We start from the raw sequence: 17,116 nt of genomic DNA, 5'->3' as shown, positions 1-17,116 counted from the left end.
ATGACTTAGTAGAGCATAAAAGCAGCAAGTATGGATATATGAGTTCACATGGAGCTGGCTACAGCAGGGAAGTTCAGCCTGCTAAGCACTTTGTGTTTTGGCTCTGAGATGGTTTGTGGAATTCAATTGCTGAAGGATGTTTGTTGCACAAAATCCTGTCTACTTCCCCCTAATGCTTTTCACCTCTTCACCAAGCAGAGATGTGGTGAGGCAGAGTAAAATAGACAGACCCTTTCCCATTCTACTTGAAATAAGGAAACATTATGGAAAAGAAACCCTCCAGCAACTGATTTTAGTAATTTCAGTTCAGGATGAATTCCTCCTGCTGGGAAAAAAAAAATCAACTTTTTAGTCTTTTGTGAACCATGGGAAATGTGAAAGTGCTGTTCAGAGGATGTGTTCAACCCAGAATGAACAAGAAAGAGTGGGTCCTCCTCTCAATTAAAGGAGGATTTCAACACTTAGATTATGACTCGGGACTAAAAGGCATATTTTGCTGCAATTTTAGCAAAATCAAAAACACAATGAATTTTCCAAAATTTGTTTTAAAAAAATATTTTTTTCTTTTTTTTTTCTCCTTTTTTTCCCTCTTTTTTTCTGCTGACTATTGAAAGTCCTTTTGCAGAAATGAAAACCCAGACAAAAAGGGCACTGGCTAAAGCATGCAAATATGTAATGCCTCTAAAGTGCAGCTAGTTTTATATGAACAATAAAAGCTTCACAAAATCCAGCTGATATTAAATTGTTGACATCAGCTATAGAGCCTTTTTATTAGGATAGCAAATGTTGAACTTATAAACACATTTTATACACATGTTAAGATAAAAGGCTGTTTATTAGTAAAAGATTTTTTTTGAAATGACAGTTACAACCTTCAGTGTGTGATGTGTAAGATATAATCTGATGACTTTTGGCCAAATCCGTGGAGGAGAAGCATTTGGAGTGGGAAGCCAACCCAAAAGAAACAAAACAACAACAAAAAATTTTTTAAAAATCGCACAAGTTTCAGTGAGGCCAGGAAGCCCAGACCTGGTCTTGGAACAGCTTATCAGTCTGGGTGGTCTAAAACTGAACCAGTGTTCAAGAATCTTAAGTAATTATGATTTTTTGTGTGTGTTTAACATTGATCTTATTTCCAAGTCGTGGGTGGTAGATGAATCTGTGCTGTGCAATCAGTTGTCATACCTAACCCTGATCAATGCATGTAAAAAAAAAATCACGTTATTTTGCAGCTTAGATTTTTCTTTTTTATCCAAATTTCAGTTTCAAAGAAATGTGGTGAAGAAGTGTGTATGGGAACAATTTCTGATCTGGAAAGCTTACAAAATAATGATGCCAAAGAGTTCTGAATTCTGCTGATGGTTATTCCCAGCCATGAATACCAGGAGCTCCTTGTACTTAATGCATCCCAGCACCCTTTTAGACTCTCATATCAAAATATTATCAGAGTTCTGCAGAGCCTGGTAACGATAATACCTCAGCATTACAACCAACAGGCAGTGCTGCTATTTTGCCATGTATTTTCGTATGTTGAATACATTTCTTTGCTCGCGCTGTAGTAGCAGATCAAAACCATCTGCTGCCTTGCCACCAGTGCCCCAGCTGAGGAGCAAGTCTCAGCTCATTTTCCATGAGGCCAGGGTGCTCCAAGGCAGGAGTGCACACCAGGGCTGCAATCCAGCTGCTGGCTGTTGATTCAGAGCCAGACCTTTGCTCGGGAGCCGTTCCGATGGAAACCGCGCTCGCTGCCAAGAGCTGTAACGAGATAAACTCGGTTTGCTTTCCTCCCTCCCCTCTTCCCCCACCCCTCTGCAGCTCCATCCCCCATCACGGTCATCAGGAAGGACAGGACATCCAGGAACAGCGTGTCCCTCTCCTGGCAGGAGCCCGAGCATCCCAACGGCATCATTCTGGACTACGAGGTCAAGTACTACGAAAAGGTGGGAAGATCAAAGGGGAGAGCTTTTTTCTCAGCATTTCTGTGCTGGAATTGTTGCACCTTGCTTGTTTGAAGGATTTGGAATCACTCAGGTTCATTCAGTCTGCCTCAATGGCACAAAGTATTGAAACGGCTTGATTTTTGGTAATGAGAACATCAGGAAATACAACATGAAATCATTGTGTTGTCTACCAAATTCATCCCAAAGCACATACAAACACAAAGTAATGCAGTCAATATGAAATTGCTTTCATTTATTTTTTTTCTTGAGTAAAATTTGCTTAGTTCTATTATGCTGTCAGTGTTCATACATTTATATATCAGCATCCATGTGCTGGTGCTTCCCTGTGGCACAAACGTCTTTTACATGAAAAGTATTTATTTATTTATATTTTTGTTTGTATATTACTTACTATGAAAATTCCCACTTTTTGTTAATAACTGAGTTTTTCATAAATTGTAAGTAAATGGCTGCGAGTGAAAGAAAATGTGCCATTAAATAGGCTCTGCTTTTCATTGACATTGACTTCAATTTACAACTATTGATTTTTACATCCTATAGAGAACTATATTCTCTATAGGATATAGTTCTCTATATCCTATAGAGAACTATATAAAAAAATCTTTGTAATGGAATGGTTTTAGGAGGTCTTACTGGTAGAATTGAAAAGACCATCAGTTTCTGTGAAGATTGAGAATGTGGTATTAATCATTTTTTGATTGATCAGAAAGACCTTCTGATAGGTCTTTGATATTACTTTTGATAGGCTTTTCATATTGCTACTAGAGTTAACAAACTTTGAAAAAATGTCAGAATACAGGTTTCATTGAGCATTTACTAATGCTCTTCATATCCAATAATCAGGCTTATATTGCATTGAAATCAGAGAAGATGTAGTGAAAATATCCTCTAAGAAAATGCTGTAATACTGTTTAAAATTCTTCATGAGTATTCCATTTTTCTTGAAAGTTTTCCCATGGACCTTTTCAGTGGGACAATATGGAGTTGATAACTCATGCCTGATCTTCAGCTGGAGAAAGAGGATCAGAAGGCTGTACAGGGAAAAGATTTTCTTAATCTGATTTTGGGAAGAGTTTTTTGATGAGCATTTGAGCATTCAAAGACCTTGGTAAAAATCTAAACATACCTCGTGCTAGTGATAAAAGGGGAAAAAGCAAGCATCCGAAACATTTCAGCTCAGTGTCACTTAATGGAGGAGCAACCTGGGGACTTCCACTTTGTTTGGTTTTGGTTTTTTTAATTTCAGTGGTGACAGGATCAGTTTGAGATCCTGGACAGACTTGAGAAGCAAAGAAGAATCAGCTCATACATCAGATTGTCTTGATTTGTGCATCCTCAGTATGGAAAGGATGCAGGAATTACTTGTGATCTCTAATTATCAATTTTCTTCTAAGGAAAGAGACAGTTCTGTTGTGTTTTAGCGAGGCTTGAAATAGCTATTTACATCATAAAGAACCTACACCTGAAAGGTGCCAGAACTCCAGCCTGGTTTGCAGGTTGTTTTTCCACATGAAACACTTGTGTTTCATTTGAGATACCCCTCTGGCTGCTCTTGGTGCCACTGTGCTCAGCCGGAATGAGCTGTCCTGGCTGTGTCACCTCCCAAATCCCTGTGCACCCCCAGCCTCCTCATTGGTAAGGCACTGTAAGAGGCCTTGATGTGTCAGCACTGCCCAGCAATAACAAAAATATATTATCAAACTTGTCTGTTTTCAGCGCAATTCCCAAAGCCACATCCTAGCTACTGTGAAGAAAATTAATTCTACCCCAGCCAAAAACAGCACAGGTGATCTCTTGGGTTTTAGTTGCTCCAAAGGGAGATTTTTTTTTTCCCCCAGCTGTGTGCATTCAGTAAATTTTAATTAAATCACCAACAAGCTTTATTTGTGTTGGTTTGGGATGTTGTGATCATCTTTCTACACGGAAATTGGGTTTTTCTATTCAAGAAAATTGCCATCCAGTGCTGTTGTGTGCACAGACAGAGCACGCAGCTCCTATTCCCACCAGGTGTGTCCACTCTGGTGGAGCAATTGGTCGTCAAAAGACAGCTTTATATGACAACCAGCCAGTCTTATGGGGCTGATCTTGCACATGTGTTTCTCCCCTTTGAAGTCTGTGATCAAGAGTTCATATGCACCAGACAGTTTTGTTAAACCAGGGAGCCAAGTGCTTGACAATGGGAGCCAGACCATTTAGAGCAGAAGGCTTTTAAAAATCCAACCTTCTGGCACCAGCGTTTTTAATGTGTGCTCTGCAGGCCCTTAGGGAGTCAGAAGCCTATTCCTCAGGGTTTATGAGGGGAAAAAGAAAAAAAAAAAAAAAAGAAAAGCAAATCTGTTGTCAGGAGACTTTAATTTCTGTATTTTCAAGCTTTGCAAATTATAATAGGTTTAAAAATCATGCTTTGTCAAACTTAGCTGAGGCCAGAGCAGCTCATGCTGGACTCTTGCTCTTCATTACTCCACCAAAGGCCTTTGGAAGATGCTGCTTGTTAGTCTGGGATCTCTTAGCATTCTTCCTTCCCTGCTCTTTTAAAAAGGCAGATTTCTTTTCAGGCTGGTCCAGTCCGTTTCCTTTCTGCTTCAGAAATCATCTTGGTTGTGCTCATCAGAAAATCCCCTGAAAAGTGGCAACTGCTTGGAAATAATCCCTTCACAGTTATCTGGGTATTTCTGCTGGCAGTCACCTATCTGATTGCTGGTAGAGGATTGATGTTGAGCCCTTCTTCTTCATCCTGCTTGTTTTCTGTTGATATACCTTTTGTCATCCCTTAGAAATTAAAAAATAGAGCATTAATAGAGTAACACAGGTCAGCCCAATTCTGTCATACATCCTGTTTGTGACATTATTTTGCTAGGCTGTTCTTAAGGTACTTAGGGTGTTACAAGAGATTTGGAATAAAAATAGAATGTCATGTGTCTAAATTATCTTGTAGTTTTTCTAATGCATTGTCATAAAATATGTGGAATATATTAATTTTCTGCAAGGGTAGTTAATTAACCTATTCACTTGGAGTTTCTTCACCCTTTATTCACCATTTATTAGTTTTGCCCTTGTGTAGCCAAAAGAACAGAGCTTTTTTCTTTTTTTCTAAAGAAATTCGTAGCTACAGTTTAGAGAAATTATTTTAACTTTTTGGAGTGAATCAGAATGGCCTGGATTAAAAGGGACCTTTAAGATCATCCAGTTCCAACCCCCTGCTACAGGCAGGGACACCTTCCAGTATCCCAGGTTGTCCAAAGCCCCATCCAACACAGCCTTGAACACATTATAACATTATGAACTGAGGGACAGTTTTTCAGAATCAGTGTGTTAAGAAGAATTGCATTTTTTGGAAAAAAAAAAAAAATTAAAGCCTGATTATGAGGCCTCAAAACATTTAAAAGAAATAAAATCTTCCTTCAGAGGGTGACCATATGGAATTTCTAGGCATTTATTTTATGGTAAGGCACAAGATTTTATTTTAAGTTAATGGTACTAAGTGGCACCTCTGTTTAGTTCATTCATGTAATGCTGTGCTTTTAAGTGTCTCAGCCATCAAAGTGCACAAATAAAGCCACCTGTTTTTCTTGCACAAGCCCTATGCTTTGTTTCCTCCTTGTCCTTGTTCACATAATTATATTCTCTTGAAGGAGTATCTTGTCATGTGTAGATAGAGAAAAAAAGCCATTTCTTAAATACCACTCGTGACCTATTAATTGTTTCAATCAAATATGTGGCTTACAATCATGCCAACTAAATCACATACACTTTATTAGCATGGAGCCTTCTGCAAACAATGAGTGAAATTCAGCTGCAATCTCACACTGCTAAAATAGATTTGCTTTTACCATCACAGAAATTGGGTGATCATTGGTTGCAGCCAACAGAGAACTCTGCATTTTTTCTGATGCTGAAAAGTGCATTCAAATGCATTTTGTTGCTTTTAAACTCCTATTATTCTGGTTTTGAGTGTAGGGAGGTCACAAATACTCCACATAGGAAATGTCATATCCATGAAGAGTTCACTTCTGGCAATAAGGGAGGAAGTATCAGGACTGTGGCCTCCTCCCAGAAATGTGTAGTCAGGTTTTGTCTTCTCAAGTGTACATGAAGCTGATGGAAAAAGTAATCCTCCTTATATAATATAAGCACTTTCTGTGCTTATCTGGAAAAGGACAGACCATTCACCCTTACTACTACTGCTGCTATAAATTTAAAATGTCTCTGAAATATGGTTTTTGTAAAACATAGCATAAAATTACAAAATGTCGCTTGCAAATGAGACACCAACAGTACTGGGATTTGCTTCCCAGCAAAGATTGTGTCTGGTAAACTATGCAGAAATATTCAGGAAGAAAATGCTTTGTGCATCCAAGTTCAAATTTATCCTACACCAGAGTGTTTGGTTAAAGTTCTGCTTGGCAAAGTCTGACTCTCCTTTTTGTGTATTCCTTCTGCTTATGGCAGCTATGGTGCTGTATCTCTGGAGTTTAGCTTTATCCCCAAGAAAGATAAACTTGGGCTTTTATGTGGTGTTGCACTGATTTGATTATTAGAAACATAAAAAATGACTTACAAAATATGTGTGTGAAAAGCTTCCCATAAACTGAGATACCATGACATCCTCCATACCATTGTTTTAAAGGTTTATTTTCCAAGTTCCAATGTGGATTATTAACAGACAGGGCCATGACTATATTTTCCTTTGCACGTATGTATCTGCACCAGAAGGAAATGTTTGCATTTCATAAAAGCAGCCTGAGGCGAGATCAAAATGAATGTCCAGTCTCAGCATACACAAAAGATGTTGTGTTTTAAAGACAAGATTATTATGCCTTTGAAATTAAAATAGTTGCCTACGTCCAACTGAATGATGAGATAAGGAAAGCCTGCAAATTGTAATACTAGGCCTTTGTTAGTTCAAAAATAAATAGTTTTACACAAGCCTGTTAGCTCTTTAGAATGTCTTCCTGTTAATTTGCTCCCCTGAATTTAGAACAGAGAATATTTCAGAGAAGTATTGGGAAACTCTGAGGAGGTCCAGTGCTGATTTCCTTTTTATTTTTAGTGTGCAAAGAAAATGGGCCATGGTAAACATTTTTATAGTCATTCTTTGAAGATTAGGTCCAGCTCACCTCTATCTGAGGTTTGGATTCTGGATGGTAACTTTTAGGCTTTGCTGCTTTTTTCTGGTTTCTTTTTTATTTTTTTACTCTCTCTCTATTTCTTTTTTCTTTTTTCCTTTCACTGTGATTTCTCCTGAGCATAATGTTGAATATTATGTGGAGATTCTGGCAGATCCCCTAACCATGTTGTAAATGTTTCTGTTTCTCCCTCTCAAAGACTGCCAAGAACAGGGCACTCAGGCTTCTTTAGCACCAAAGTGAACATTTTCTGATGTTCACCTACTAACCTAGAGTATCCTGGCTTCATTCCTGCAGACAGCACAGCACAGCAGAGCAAACACACTAAAACAACTCCAGTCACTTGAACTTTACACGTGGAGGTGAAATGGCCTTGGCAATGAGTGTGTTGAGTATTTTCCAACCCCTGTGCTTGTGCATTGGCACTCCAGCGTTGTCAGAGTTGGAATGTCAGCCCCTCACCAGCTAATGCAATGCCATAAAACATAATGAGAATTAGGTGAGATTCTCTGCATCCGACGTGCGTTCGCTCTCTTGCTGCTCTCAACCAGCCAAAATTCAATGGCTGCAGTGTTTTGCAGAGTGCTCAAAGTAAAAGGACATCAGATGAAATCCCCACCACCTCCAGAATAAAAAAAGTTCATGGTGGGGAAGCTAAACAATTGAGATTCTCACAGTTTCCCACATGTGTGGCTGCTGGCCAAGATTTTTTTTTTTCCTGAGACAGTTCCAGCTGCCATATTTAGGAAGCCAAAAATGCTCTTTTGGTACAAGATGGCTTTAGTAAAATAAGCAGTACCTCAGGCTCCAAATGCATGCTTAAATGTTAAGATGATCTGCTTACAGCGGGACTGAGACAGACTTTTATCAGAATTAGCTTTTTACACAGTGTGAAGTGTATCCAAACTGACCAAATTACAAACTAGTCCTCCTCTTATTTTATATGAAAAACATTATGTCAGACATAGGTGATCATTAAGCAGAGTGGGGTTATGAACATAGTCCAGGACTGAGTTCACTGTGGTTTTGTCCAAATGAGGATGGACACAACTATCTCATAGTTTTTATAGCATAATAGAAAAACAGCTAAATCTGCCTTTTTGCTGAGCTGAGGAGCCCAAGTGGGGTTTCCCTCCTGACTCTTATAAAGGTAACCACTGTCTTGTAAAATGTGAGGCAGTAAAAACTGCATCCTGCAACAGCTCTGCAGGGCCCTAAAATGTCTTCAGTTGGCCTGTTACAACTTCCAGTTCAGTGCAGTAGGCAAATCTGATTTATGTTTTTTAAATAATCTTTTAATAATTTTCTTGTTTTATTACAGACCATGTACAAAACGATGCAGAGCCATTTAATAAAATGTCATATACTCAACATGTCTAATATTTGATTTACAGTACAATCCCATAGAAAATCTGGTGATTTAGCTATCTTGTTAAAAGATGATTGCAAATGAATGTTTGTAAGAGCATTTGTCGGGCAATAAATATTCAAAAATATGCCAGTTCTCTCCAGGACATTTGTAGTAATTTAGGACTGGCCACTTCTGGTTTTTAGGGTGTGGTTTTAATCTGATGATTTATTTTTTCAAAAGCAGGAACAAGAGACAAGCTATACTATCCTGAGAGCCAAAGGCACCAATGTTACCATCAGTGGCCTCAAGCCTGACACCACCTATGTCTTCCAAATCCGAGCCCGAACTGCAGCTGGATATGGGACAAGCAGCCGCAAATTCGAGTTTGAAACCAGCCCAGACTGTATGTATTTGTTCAAATGGTTTGCACTGACATCCTGCCCGGTTTCTGACTGATCTGAATGGCTGCTTTCACTCCTTTTCTAGCTGAGGAAACGTGTCTCATAACTATTTATGATGTGTCTTTCTTGGTAGCATTGCTGTACAACTTTATATTTTATCATTAAACTTGAAACACGCTATAAAGAGTATCCCATAACTATCCCAGGTGGTGTTTTCTTCCATTCCCTACCCTGTTTTTCCCTCAGGCCAGAATCAATGCCTGGCTAGACCTTGAGTCTTGCTGAGGATAGAAATACAAAGAGTAGGGTCAAGCCAAATCCTTCACTTAAATTCAACATACATTTGAGACATGTCATGTATTTCATCCCCACTTCTGCCTTCTCCACCCCATTTGTTATTCTGAAAAGCAAGCAAGCTTCATGTTTAAAAAACAGTTACAAGTTGCTGTTATGGTGACTTGCAGCTTTGGGCATGCTAATTGAAACTAGAACTTGAGAAAGGAGAAAAAGATAAATTTCAGAGATTAAAAAAAAAAATTAGAGGATAATGAGTTTTCTCTGCAAAGCAATGTTATCAAAAGGGGAAAAAGTAGAAATGTGGAAAGAGACGGTGGTGCACATCTCCATAACAATCTAAAACTCCATGCTTGGGGACCACAGGGAGATACCCAACCTAAGGCAGAAAATAGCCCTTATTTTTCCTGTAGAGATCTGTGTCTGTGTGCCCTGGCTTTCCACAGCATTCATGTGGGTATTGTCAGGCTTAACTGGGAAACTTTGCTCCTTAAAGCACTTTCCTTCATACAGAAGGCAAAGTAAAGGTGATAATTATGGGATTTCTTGCCAAGGAAGAGTTCCTTACTGAGCATGACATGAAGTATGTGTGACACACATGAAATATATGTTTGTATTTATGTCTATGTTTATATATAAATATCAGTTTAGCAAGAGTAAAAATCAACAGTAGCAGAAACAACTTTGGTAAATTGCCAGAGATGGCTGGAGTATTTCCTTTTTGTTTTTCTCCCCACATTTTTTTTTTTTTTGATGGAAAATTATCTACTAGATTAAATATCTGCCAGGAGACCAAACACTATATAATGATGTCTGTCCCCTGAATGTGTGACAGCTGTGATGTCATCAAAGAGGTGTGTGTGCATCAGGTTATTTATGTATTTTGGCATTGACTTTGCAGCATTCTCCATCTCCAGCGAGAACAGCCAGGTGGTGATGATTGCCATTTCAGCAGCAGTGGCCATCATCCTCCTCACAGTGGTGGTGTACATCCTGATTGGCAGGTGAGTTTGGGCTCTGATTTGCACATTTTCTCCCTTTTCCACGTCCCAAAGGTGCCCTGGTGACCACGCTGGCGTTGTGGTATGGCTGGTTTTTAATCCTTTGTCTGCTGCTCAGGAGCTCCAAAGGCTGCCTTGCAGTCAGTAATGAGCCTGCTAACATTAGCAGCCCAAATCATGCAGCAGTTGTTAAAAAATGCTATAAACACATTCTCAGGCAATTGTAAAATTAAACTGTAGGGGTCAAAAATCAACAAATCCTCTCATTAGCCAATTTCCTCAAATTCCCTGAGAACATCACATGCCTCTATAGGGCACAGAGAATGTAAATATCATTAAACTTTCAAACAGGCATTTAATTGTACAGGGAAAACATTTTATTCTGTTTCCACCTGCAGTTGACACATAAAATTCTCTATATTAATTTTTTTTTCTCTGTTGCTTGTAGATTCTGTGGATACAAGAAGTCTAAGCATGGCGCTGATGAGAAAAGGCTGCATTTTGGGAATGGACATTGTAAGTTACTGAAACCTTTTAATGCTTCCAGATCTGTTGAATTTGTCCCCTAGGTAACTGGTATTTTTCAATTAAAAAAAAAAAAAGAAGAGCCATACCTCACTTAAACCAAGGTGAAATTAGGAAGAGAATTATCTCTTCTCTTGTGGGTAAGGAGATTTTCCCCAAACAATTATTCTTTGTTTCAACTTCTTTCATCTGTGTTCAGGTTAGTAATGAGCAAAGCATCACTGTCTATTTTCAAACAGTACATGTGGTTGGAATTGTGATATTGACTCTGCTGTGCATCACTGAAATGCAGAGTACAACTGCAACTTCCTCATTATATGAAGTTTAAGAATGTTTTTCCCCCCAAAGCAAAATATAAATCAATTAAACCTGTTTTGATGGACACTAAAGGGACTGTGAAAATTGTTTGCTTGACAAAGTTCTCCTAATAATATTAATAATAATAATCATCTGATCCTGGATCCTCTCTGCAATGTGCATCACTACCCCACACTTTTCCACAGCAGAACTGCAGATCCTGAAGATTGGATCACAGGCAAAGCTCCATCCAGACACCCTTTAAAATAGAAATAAATTCATTTTGGAGCAGGATAAGCTGAGGGGAAAAGGTGATAACCTAATTGCTGGTCAGGAATGGGAGGATTTCTTATTTTTTTTTTTTTAATCACTGCACTTTGGATTTTTGTATCCTTACAGGCAAAGATAATGCCCCTCATAGACACCAAGACCAGAAATTCCTTTTTTATCACCTACATAATCCATGATATTTTATGAGGATTTGTTTAATAAGAAGCAGTAGTTCATCTTTGAAACTGTTCCAGCTCCAGATGAATGTCCTGCTATGCCATGTAAACCATGGTGAACCATATATTTCTGTTGTAACATTAATATATGTGGGATTTTTTGCACACAGCATTGGCACTGCGCTATTTGCAAGAAAAGAGCTGCTGGTACCACAGCTAGGTGCCTCCTCCCCAAATATAAGTGAAATAACATTTTAATGAGGGATTCACCTGCAGTAACTGGAAATTAGCACTGCTTCCCAATCCCCTTGACAATGCTGACTGCTCAAATTATTATTATTTTAAGTTTCCAGCCCCTCCTTATCTCCAGAGAGCCAAGAGCATGAACATCCCCAATTCCTGTCTCCTTCCCCAGCACTGTCAGGGGATCCACAAGCTGTAGCAGTGGGTTTGCTTCGTGCAGCCCAACAACTGCTAACCAACTATTCTCAAAAAAAAATCTCTACAGTTACATGTGGCCCATAGAATTAATGCTTCATCATCCAAATTTAATGAGGTTATAAAATAAAAGCAGCCAGTAAAATAAGTGTCACAGACAAATAACAGGTCAGAATTTGCTCTCCTTACTCCCACACAATGGAAAGCTGCAATCACTATTCTTAAACATGTCAGTGCTGTTAAATTCCTGTGGATTAAATTGCTTTTAATTTGGCTTTAGATATTTATGTACTGTTTGCTGAGTAGTGCCATGCTGATTCACTGTGCAGTAAGAACAGAGCCAATCATGGGCCTGGCATATCTGTTAGAAGTTCTTGACAATTATTTATTATAGATTTTGCAGATATTTATCTGTTAGGATTTGTATGTATGTACGTGTGTGGCTGTTGGAACTTTTAATCTACCAAATTACCATCTTTCCCAAAGAATAAGAAAATTGCTCCCATGAACTAAAAAAGGATAAAGTAACTTCCATGGCTGTCATAAACTTTCAGCATCTTAAATACAGCAGCTGGTTTATTTCAGTCAGTTTACTCTGAATTACTTTTAAAAAGGCTCCAGCCATGAACTATTCCCTGCAGCCTTATTACAAATCCTATAATATCACTTCAAAGGAACCAAAATGTTTCACCTCCTCAGATCCTCTCCCTTTGCCTTCTCTGGCTGGGCCTTTTTTATTTTTTTGCTACCTTTAGGGCAATTTGTGCCGTTAAAATGAAAATGTAAATTATTATGTTTGCACAGAATGAGCTGTAAAGTAGTGCAGCTTAACACATGTGCACGTGTTTATTATCTGTATTTCATGACAGAACCCAGTTACTACACGGGCTGCCCTTAATTATTGGTGTGAAGAGATTATTCTCCTTGCAGTCACCATCACCTGATCTTGGGAACCTCTGGGGTCAGCATTAAAAACCCGAAGCCAAAAACCCCACAGCGCAGAAGCTTTTAATTGTTATTTTTACGGGGGATATGAGGGGGCCTGTAATGTACATTCAGCATGGACGGAAAGGAACATTTACAAGGTTTTTAACCAACAGCAATATACAGCCAATTACTTTTTGTTTTACTTGCAGGTAATTCTGTAAGCATCTGAAGGAAACACAGTCGGCTTTTAATGCTGGCAACACGCAGCCCTTGTGTTCAGAGCATGGCTCTTAGTCTGCATTGTTTTCAAGGCAATTAGCTTGGGAACTCAGTTTTATCATCTTTTTGTCAATTCTGAGGCCAAAAAATCCCCATAAAAATTGATTTTTTTAAATGTACACTTTGCTTTGTTTGATAAAACAATTTGGGCTCTAACTCCTTGTCCAAAGGTATTTTTTCCCCATCTGTGTAACCCCTGCAAAAAAGGTTTAACTATTTTAACAGAGAAAAAATTGCTGGGGTATAATCATGCTAATCTGGAAAGGATATTCCTGAGTGGCTTAAGGCAGTGTTTGTAGAAGGAGTTAATATCTTTTACAAGACCAACTGGTACAGTTAGGGAAAGCTGGAATACATGTCTGGGAATCTAGGGTTTGTGTAAGGAGCAGAAAACTTCGAGCTGGGTATTTCACTATTTGTTAATAAAATATATTCCTGCTCTGAAATGAGTACAACAGACGCAGGTACTGGGTGAAAACACAAGCAGGGCTTTGAGCTGGGGAGGGGGAATGAGACTGTGCTTTGACTTCAGCATTTTGTTGGAAGCAAAGGTTGGGAATGATCTTTTCCAGCAATCTCTGGCCAGGAAACTGTAGAGGTCAAAACAATAACAAGGATGGAAGGGGAGCAGAGCTCTAGAACCAGTCTTTATTCAGAACCATTTTCTGCCATTCTTGTATGTTTTAAAGAAGGAAATGCGGCAGGGGTATATTTTTTTCATGTATAAGTTTCTTTTAATGCATCTTGTTGGATGACTTGGGGAAAAAAAAAAATTTGAGTTAATCTATTTTTTTAGTCTATTCCTAAGAACTCCTAAGGACTTTTCAGGCTGCCTGTAGCAACACAATTTGGTCCTGGCTTCCTTGAAAGGGTCAGTGTAGGGTAGCATCTAAATGTAGCAGCCTGGGAGGGGTGAGTGGTGTTTTAATATTTGAAAAACAATTAAATACAAGTGCAGATCTATTTGAAATCAGCTGTCAGACTTCTCTGCAGTACATGAGTGTCTGGTTTCACTCTGTACAAAGACTCCTGAAGACACACAAAACCCAGTTTTATCTGAAGAATACTTTTCCCTTCTATTGATTTGGTTTCTGTCGTCTCATGGGCTTTATTTAAATGGATCACTTAACTCTGAATAACATTTTCTCTCTGAATTTGTTTTTTCACAGTAAAACTCCCAGGCCTGAGAACTTATGTAGATCCCCACACATATGAGGATCCCAACCAAGCTGTGCATGAGTTTGCCAAGGAACTGGATGCTTCCAATATATCCATTGATAAAGTGGTTGGAGCAGGTAATGACAACCAGACATATTGAACTAAAGATAGCTTTTTGATGTATATACCATTTTATATCCTGAGTTTATAGTTGTGACTGGAAAGAAAATGTTCTAAAAAGTCTTCAAATTAGTAGGTCATATTCACAGCTGATTTCAGTGCATGTGAAAAGTTAGAGGCATAAGATTTTATATTTTTTTCCTCCAAGAAAGCAGATAGCAAGACAGCTTTTCAAAGGACACGAAGCCCATTCTTGGATGCACCTCTGTTGGAAGGGAAAAGATCATTCAGCCTCACTTTTTATGTTCCTCTTTAAAAGCTGTCAGCACGGCACAGAAAATGTTATCAACTCTGAAGATGTTTTCTTTCTCTTTTTTCCCCCCCATAAAAGGACTCTTGACTATTATGCCTTGAGTGAAACCACAAACTCATTTCATACCAGTCACCCTGCATCCATCAGACTGCAGTGACCTTTGGTTGTTGGATTGATTTTGGTCACTGCTTGGGATTTGAATTATTGATTTAGGAGGACAGGGTTGTCTGTCCAATGACTGATTGTCTGAGCCAAACAGATGCCATAGATTGTTGGATTTACAGGAAACAAGCTGGTGAAATGATGGGATTTTGTAACAGAGGAGCCAGATAACAGAAAGTCCCATTACAATGAGTGTTGCAATGCAACGTGGAGCTCCTGACAGGATATGTGCTTCATCCTTTGAGTGAAGTGGCAGATTGTCCACTGAGTCAGAAGATCATGGAGTGTTACCTTTGCTCCTATATTAAAGCATTTATGAGGAGTACTATTGATTTTTAATCCACAAAAAAATACTAGTTCCTTTATTATTGATTTTTTTTTTTTTTTTTTTGCTTCTCTCTAAATACATGGTTTGAATTAAAACCATGAGATGTGAGAGACATCCCAGTGCACAGCAAAAGATTTTCGGCTGGAAAAAGTGTAGAACCCAAGCTGCTGTACTCAGTGCATCTCCTGAATCACCCATCAGAAAAAAGGAACAGTTTTCATCCCCTCTTAACTGAAGCTACTCAAGCTTTTGTAGTTCAAAGTGATGTTATTTTATGGAGAGGTAGAATCTGTGTTCCTTGCTGGTTTTAATTTTGCCCCACAAGAGTGCACTGTTCTCCATCATCTTCAGTCAAGGCAGCAAAGCTCTGCTTCCTGCAGATAATAATGAATTAGTGTGGGGACAGAGAAGGAGGATACTTGAAATTTAAGTCCAGGAGCAGTGTGTCTCCATGTAAGATTTTCAAGAGCCTTTGTTCACAAATGCAAGCTTTCTAAATTTGGGCTGTATGCAGTACATGAATCTAGAAAAGAAGTTCCTAAGGCTCATGCCATGTTTTAAGCTCAGTTATTCTGACCTATTTTTAGCCACGATGCACATTAGAATAAGAGGTAAACCAAACTTTGTCAAATATGGCCTCTGAAAACGGTGGAAGAGTTTTTTGAGAGGCTCCAACAAAAAGGAATATGTGCTAAAGGAGTCAGGTGTCTTAAAAGTAAGTCTCTCTGCTCCACTGCAGTGAAAACCACAGGTTATTCTGAGTAGGAAAGGAAGCCACAGGGATCACGGAGTCCAACTCTAAATTGAATTGCCCCCACAGGGATTGAACCTGGACCTTGGCATTATTAGCACTCTGCTCAGACCAACTGAGCTAAGGACAGAGGGTTCCTGCAAGTCTCTGACATTAAAACTTGGGCTCAAGATATAAACCCACCATTTTTTGGACACCCTAACTCAGATTGATTCAGCCTGAAGCACATATGGCATTACAGTTAGCATCTCCTGTTAGCAGCTGCTTGAGATGCCAGCAGGAAGAGCCAGGAAGGGAAGAAGAGATGAAAATCAGTCCACGGAGTGCTGGGAGCTTCCAAAATGAGTTTGTGGAATCATTTCACACTGCTGTCACACTCAGCACGTGGTGGCTTTTACATTCAGAGTGCCTCTGAGGCAACTTCTTCAGGAACACTTCTCTCCTCCCCAAAACCAGAAAGGCATTTCCTGCCTCTTGCTGGAGTCAATGACTTATTTGAATGAACAACTTGGTCTCTTCCTGCCCTTGTCCTTTGCAAGGCAAGTGTGAATGAAATTATAAAAAAGACAGGGGTTTGAGAAGAAGGGATTCATTTAACTGCCTTGAAGTGTGACGTAAGGAACGAGACCTTCAAGTCAGGCAAGCAATCTTGATATTCTGAAGTGCTCCAAGCAGTTTTTCACAGCTTCAGCCAGAAGTCTCTGAGAATGGAGGGCTTTCAAAGCTTACATAGCTTTGAAAACATACACAAATGCAATAAGGAAATGTTCTTGTCCAAAAGAACCTCAAGAAAAACACAAGGGATTTTAGTGGGAGGCTAAGCGTAAGAAAATTGAGGTCAGGAGCCACTTTTTCAGATGTTTCTTTACAGTAATTCTTTCTTTTAAAATAACTCACTTATTTTTATGGGTTCAGTTCAACAAACCACTTCAGAAGTTTAAATCCAACTGGGCAGTAGGAGAATACTACAGAAAGTACTTTCTTGGTTTGGGGTAGATTTAACTATGTGCTCTGCTGAACAAGAAAGCAAACGCTTTCCTTCCCAAGTTGAAATGTACTTGTAGCATTACATCTTGTTGATTAAATTATTCCTAAAATGTAGGGGCTACCTGTCCATGAACTTATTGTGAAGCTTTGCAGTGTCTCAGTTGCTGATGTTCCCAAGGTTTATGAAACACTGAGCTTTGGTGCCTCGCCAGGTCTGGGGGAGTTCTGTGCACAGCAGTACAATCATGATT

At 39.0% G+C, this 17,116-nt stretch overlaps 1 protein-coding gene across 2 annotated transcripts in view; it reads left to right on the top strand.

The window, feature by feature from the left end:
• Positions 1-17,116, top strand: part of EPHA3 (EPH receptor A3) — a 176,493-nt gene that overhangs the window by 126,329 nt on the left and 33,048 nt on the right. Inside the window, exons 6-10 of one of the 2 annotated variants that reach the window (XM_085077109.1) lie at positions 1,816-1,940; positions 8,682-8,841; positions 10,035-10,137; positions 10,583-10,650; positions 14,216-14,341. In XM_085077109.1, coding sequence (XP_084933235.1) covers positions 1,816-1,940; positions 8,682-8,841; positions 10,035-10,137; positions 10,583-10,650; positions 14,216-14,341 — 582 coding nt within the window. Of the gene's footprint in view, positions 1-1,815; positions 1,941-8,678; positions 8,842-10,034; positions 10,138-10,582; positions 10,651-14,215; positions 14,342-17,116 lie in introns of both variants that reach the window. The other variant, XM_085077099.1, reaches the window with a different exon arrangement.

Source organism: Lichenostomus cassidix, chromosome 1 (genome assembly GCF_008360975.1).
Source record: "Lichenostomus cassidix isolate B80296 chromosome 1, HeHo_3.0, whole genome shotgun sequence".
In the NCBI taxonomy this organism is placed as follows: Eukaryota; Metazoa; Chordata; class Aves; order Passeriformes; family Meliphagidae; genus Lichenostomus; species Lichenostomus cassidix.
The sequence above is the reverse complement of the archived record's forward strand: the minus strand, read 5'-3'. Positions and strand labels throughout refer to the sequence as shown.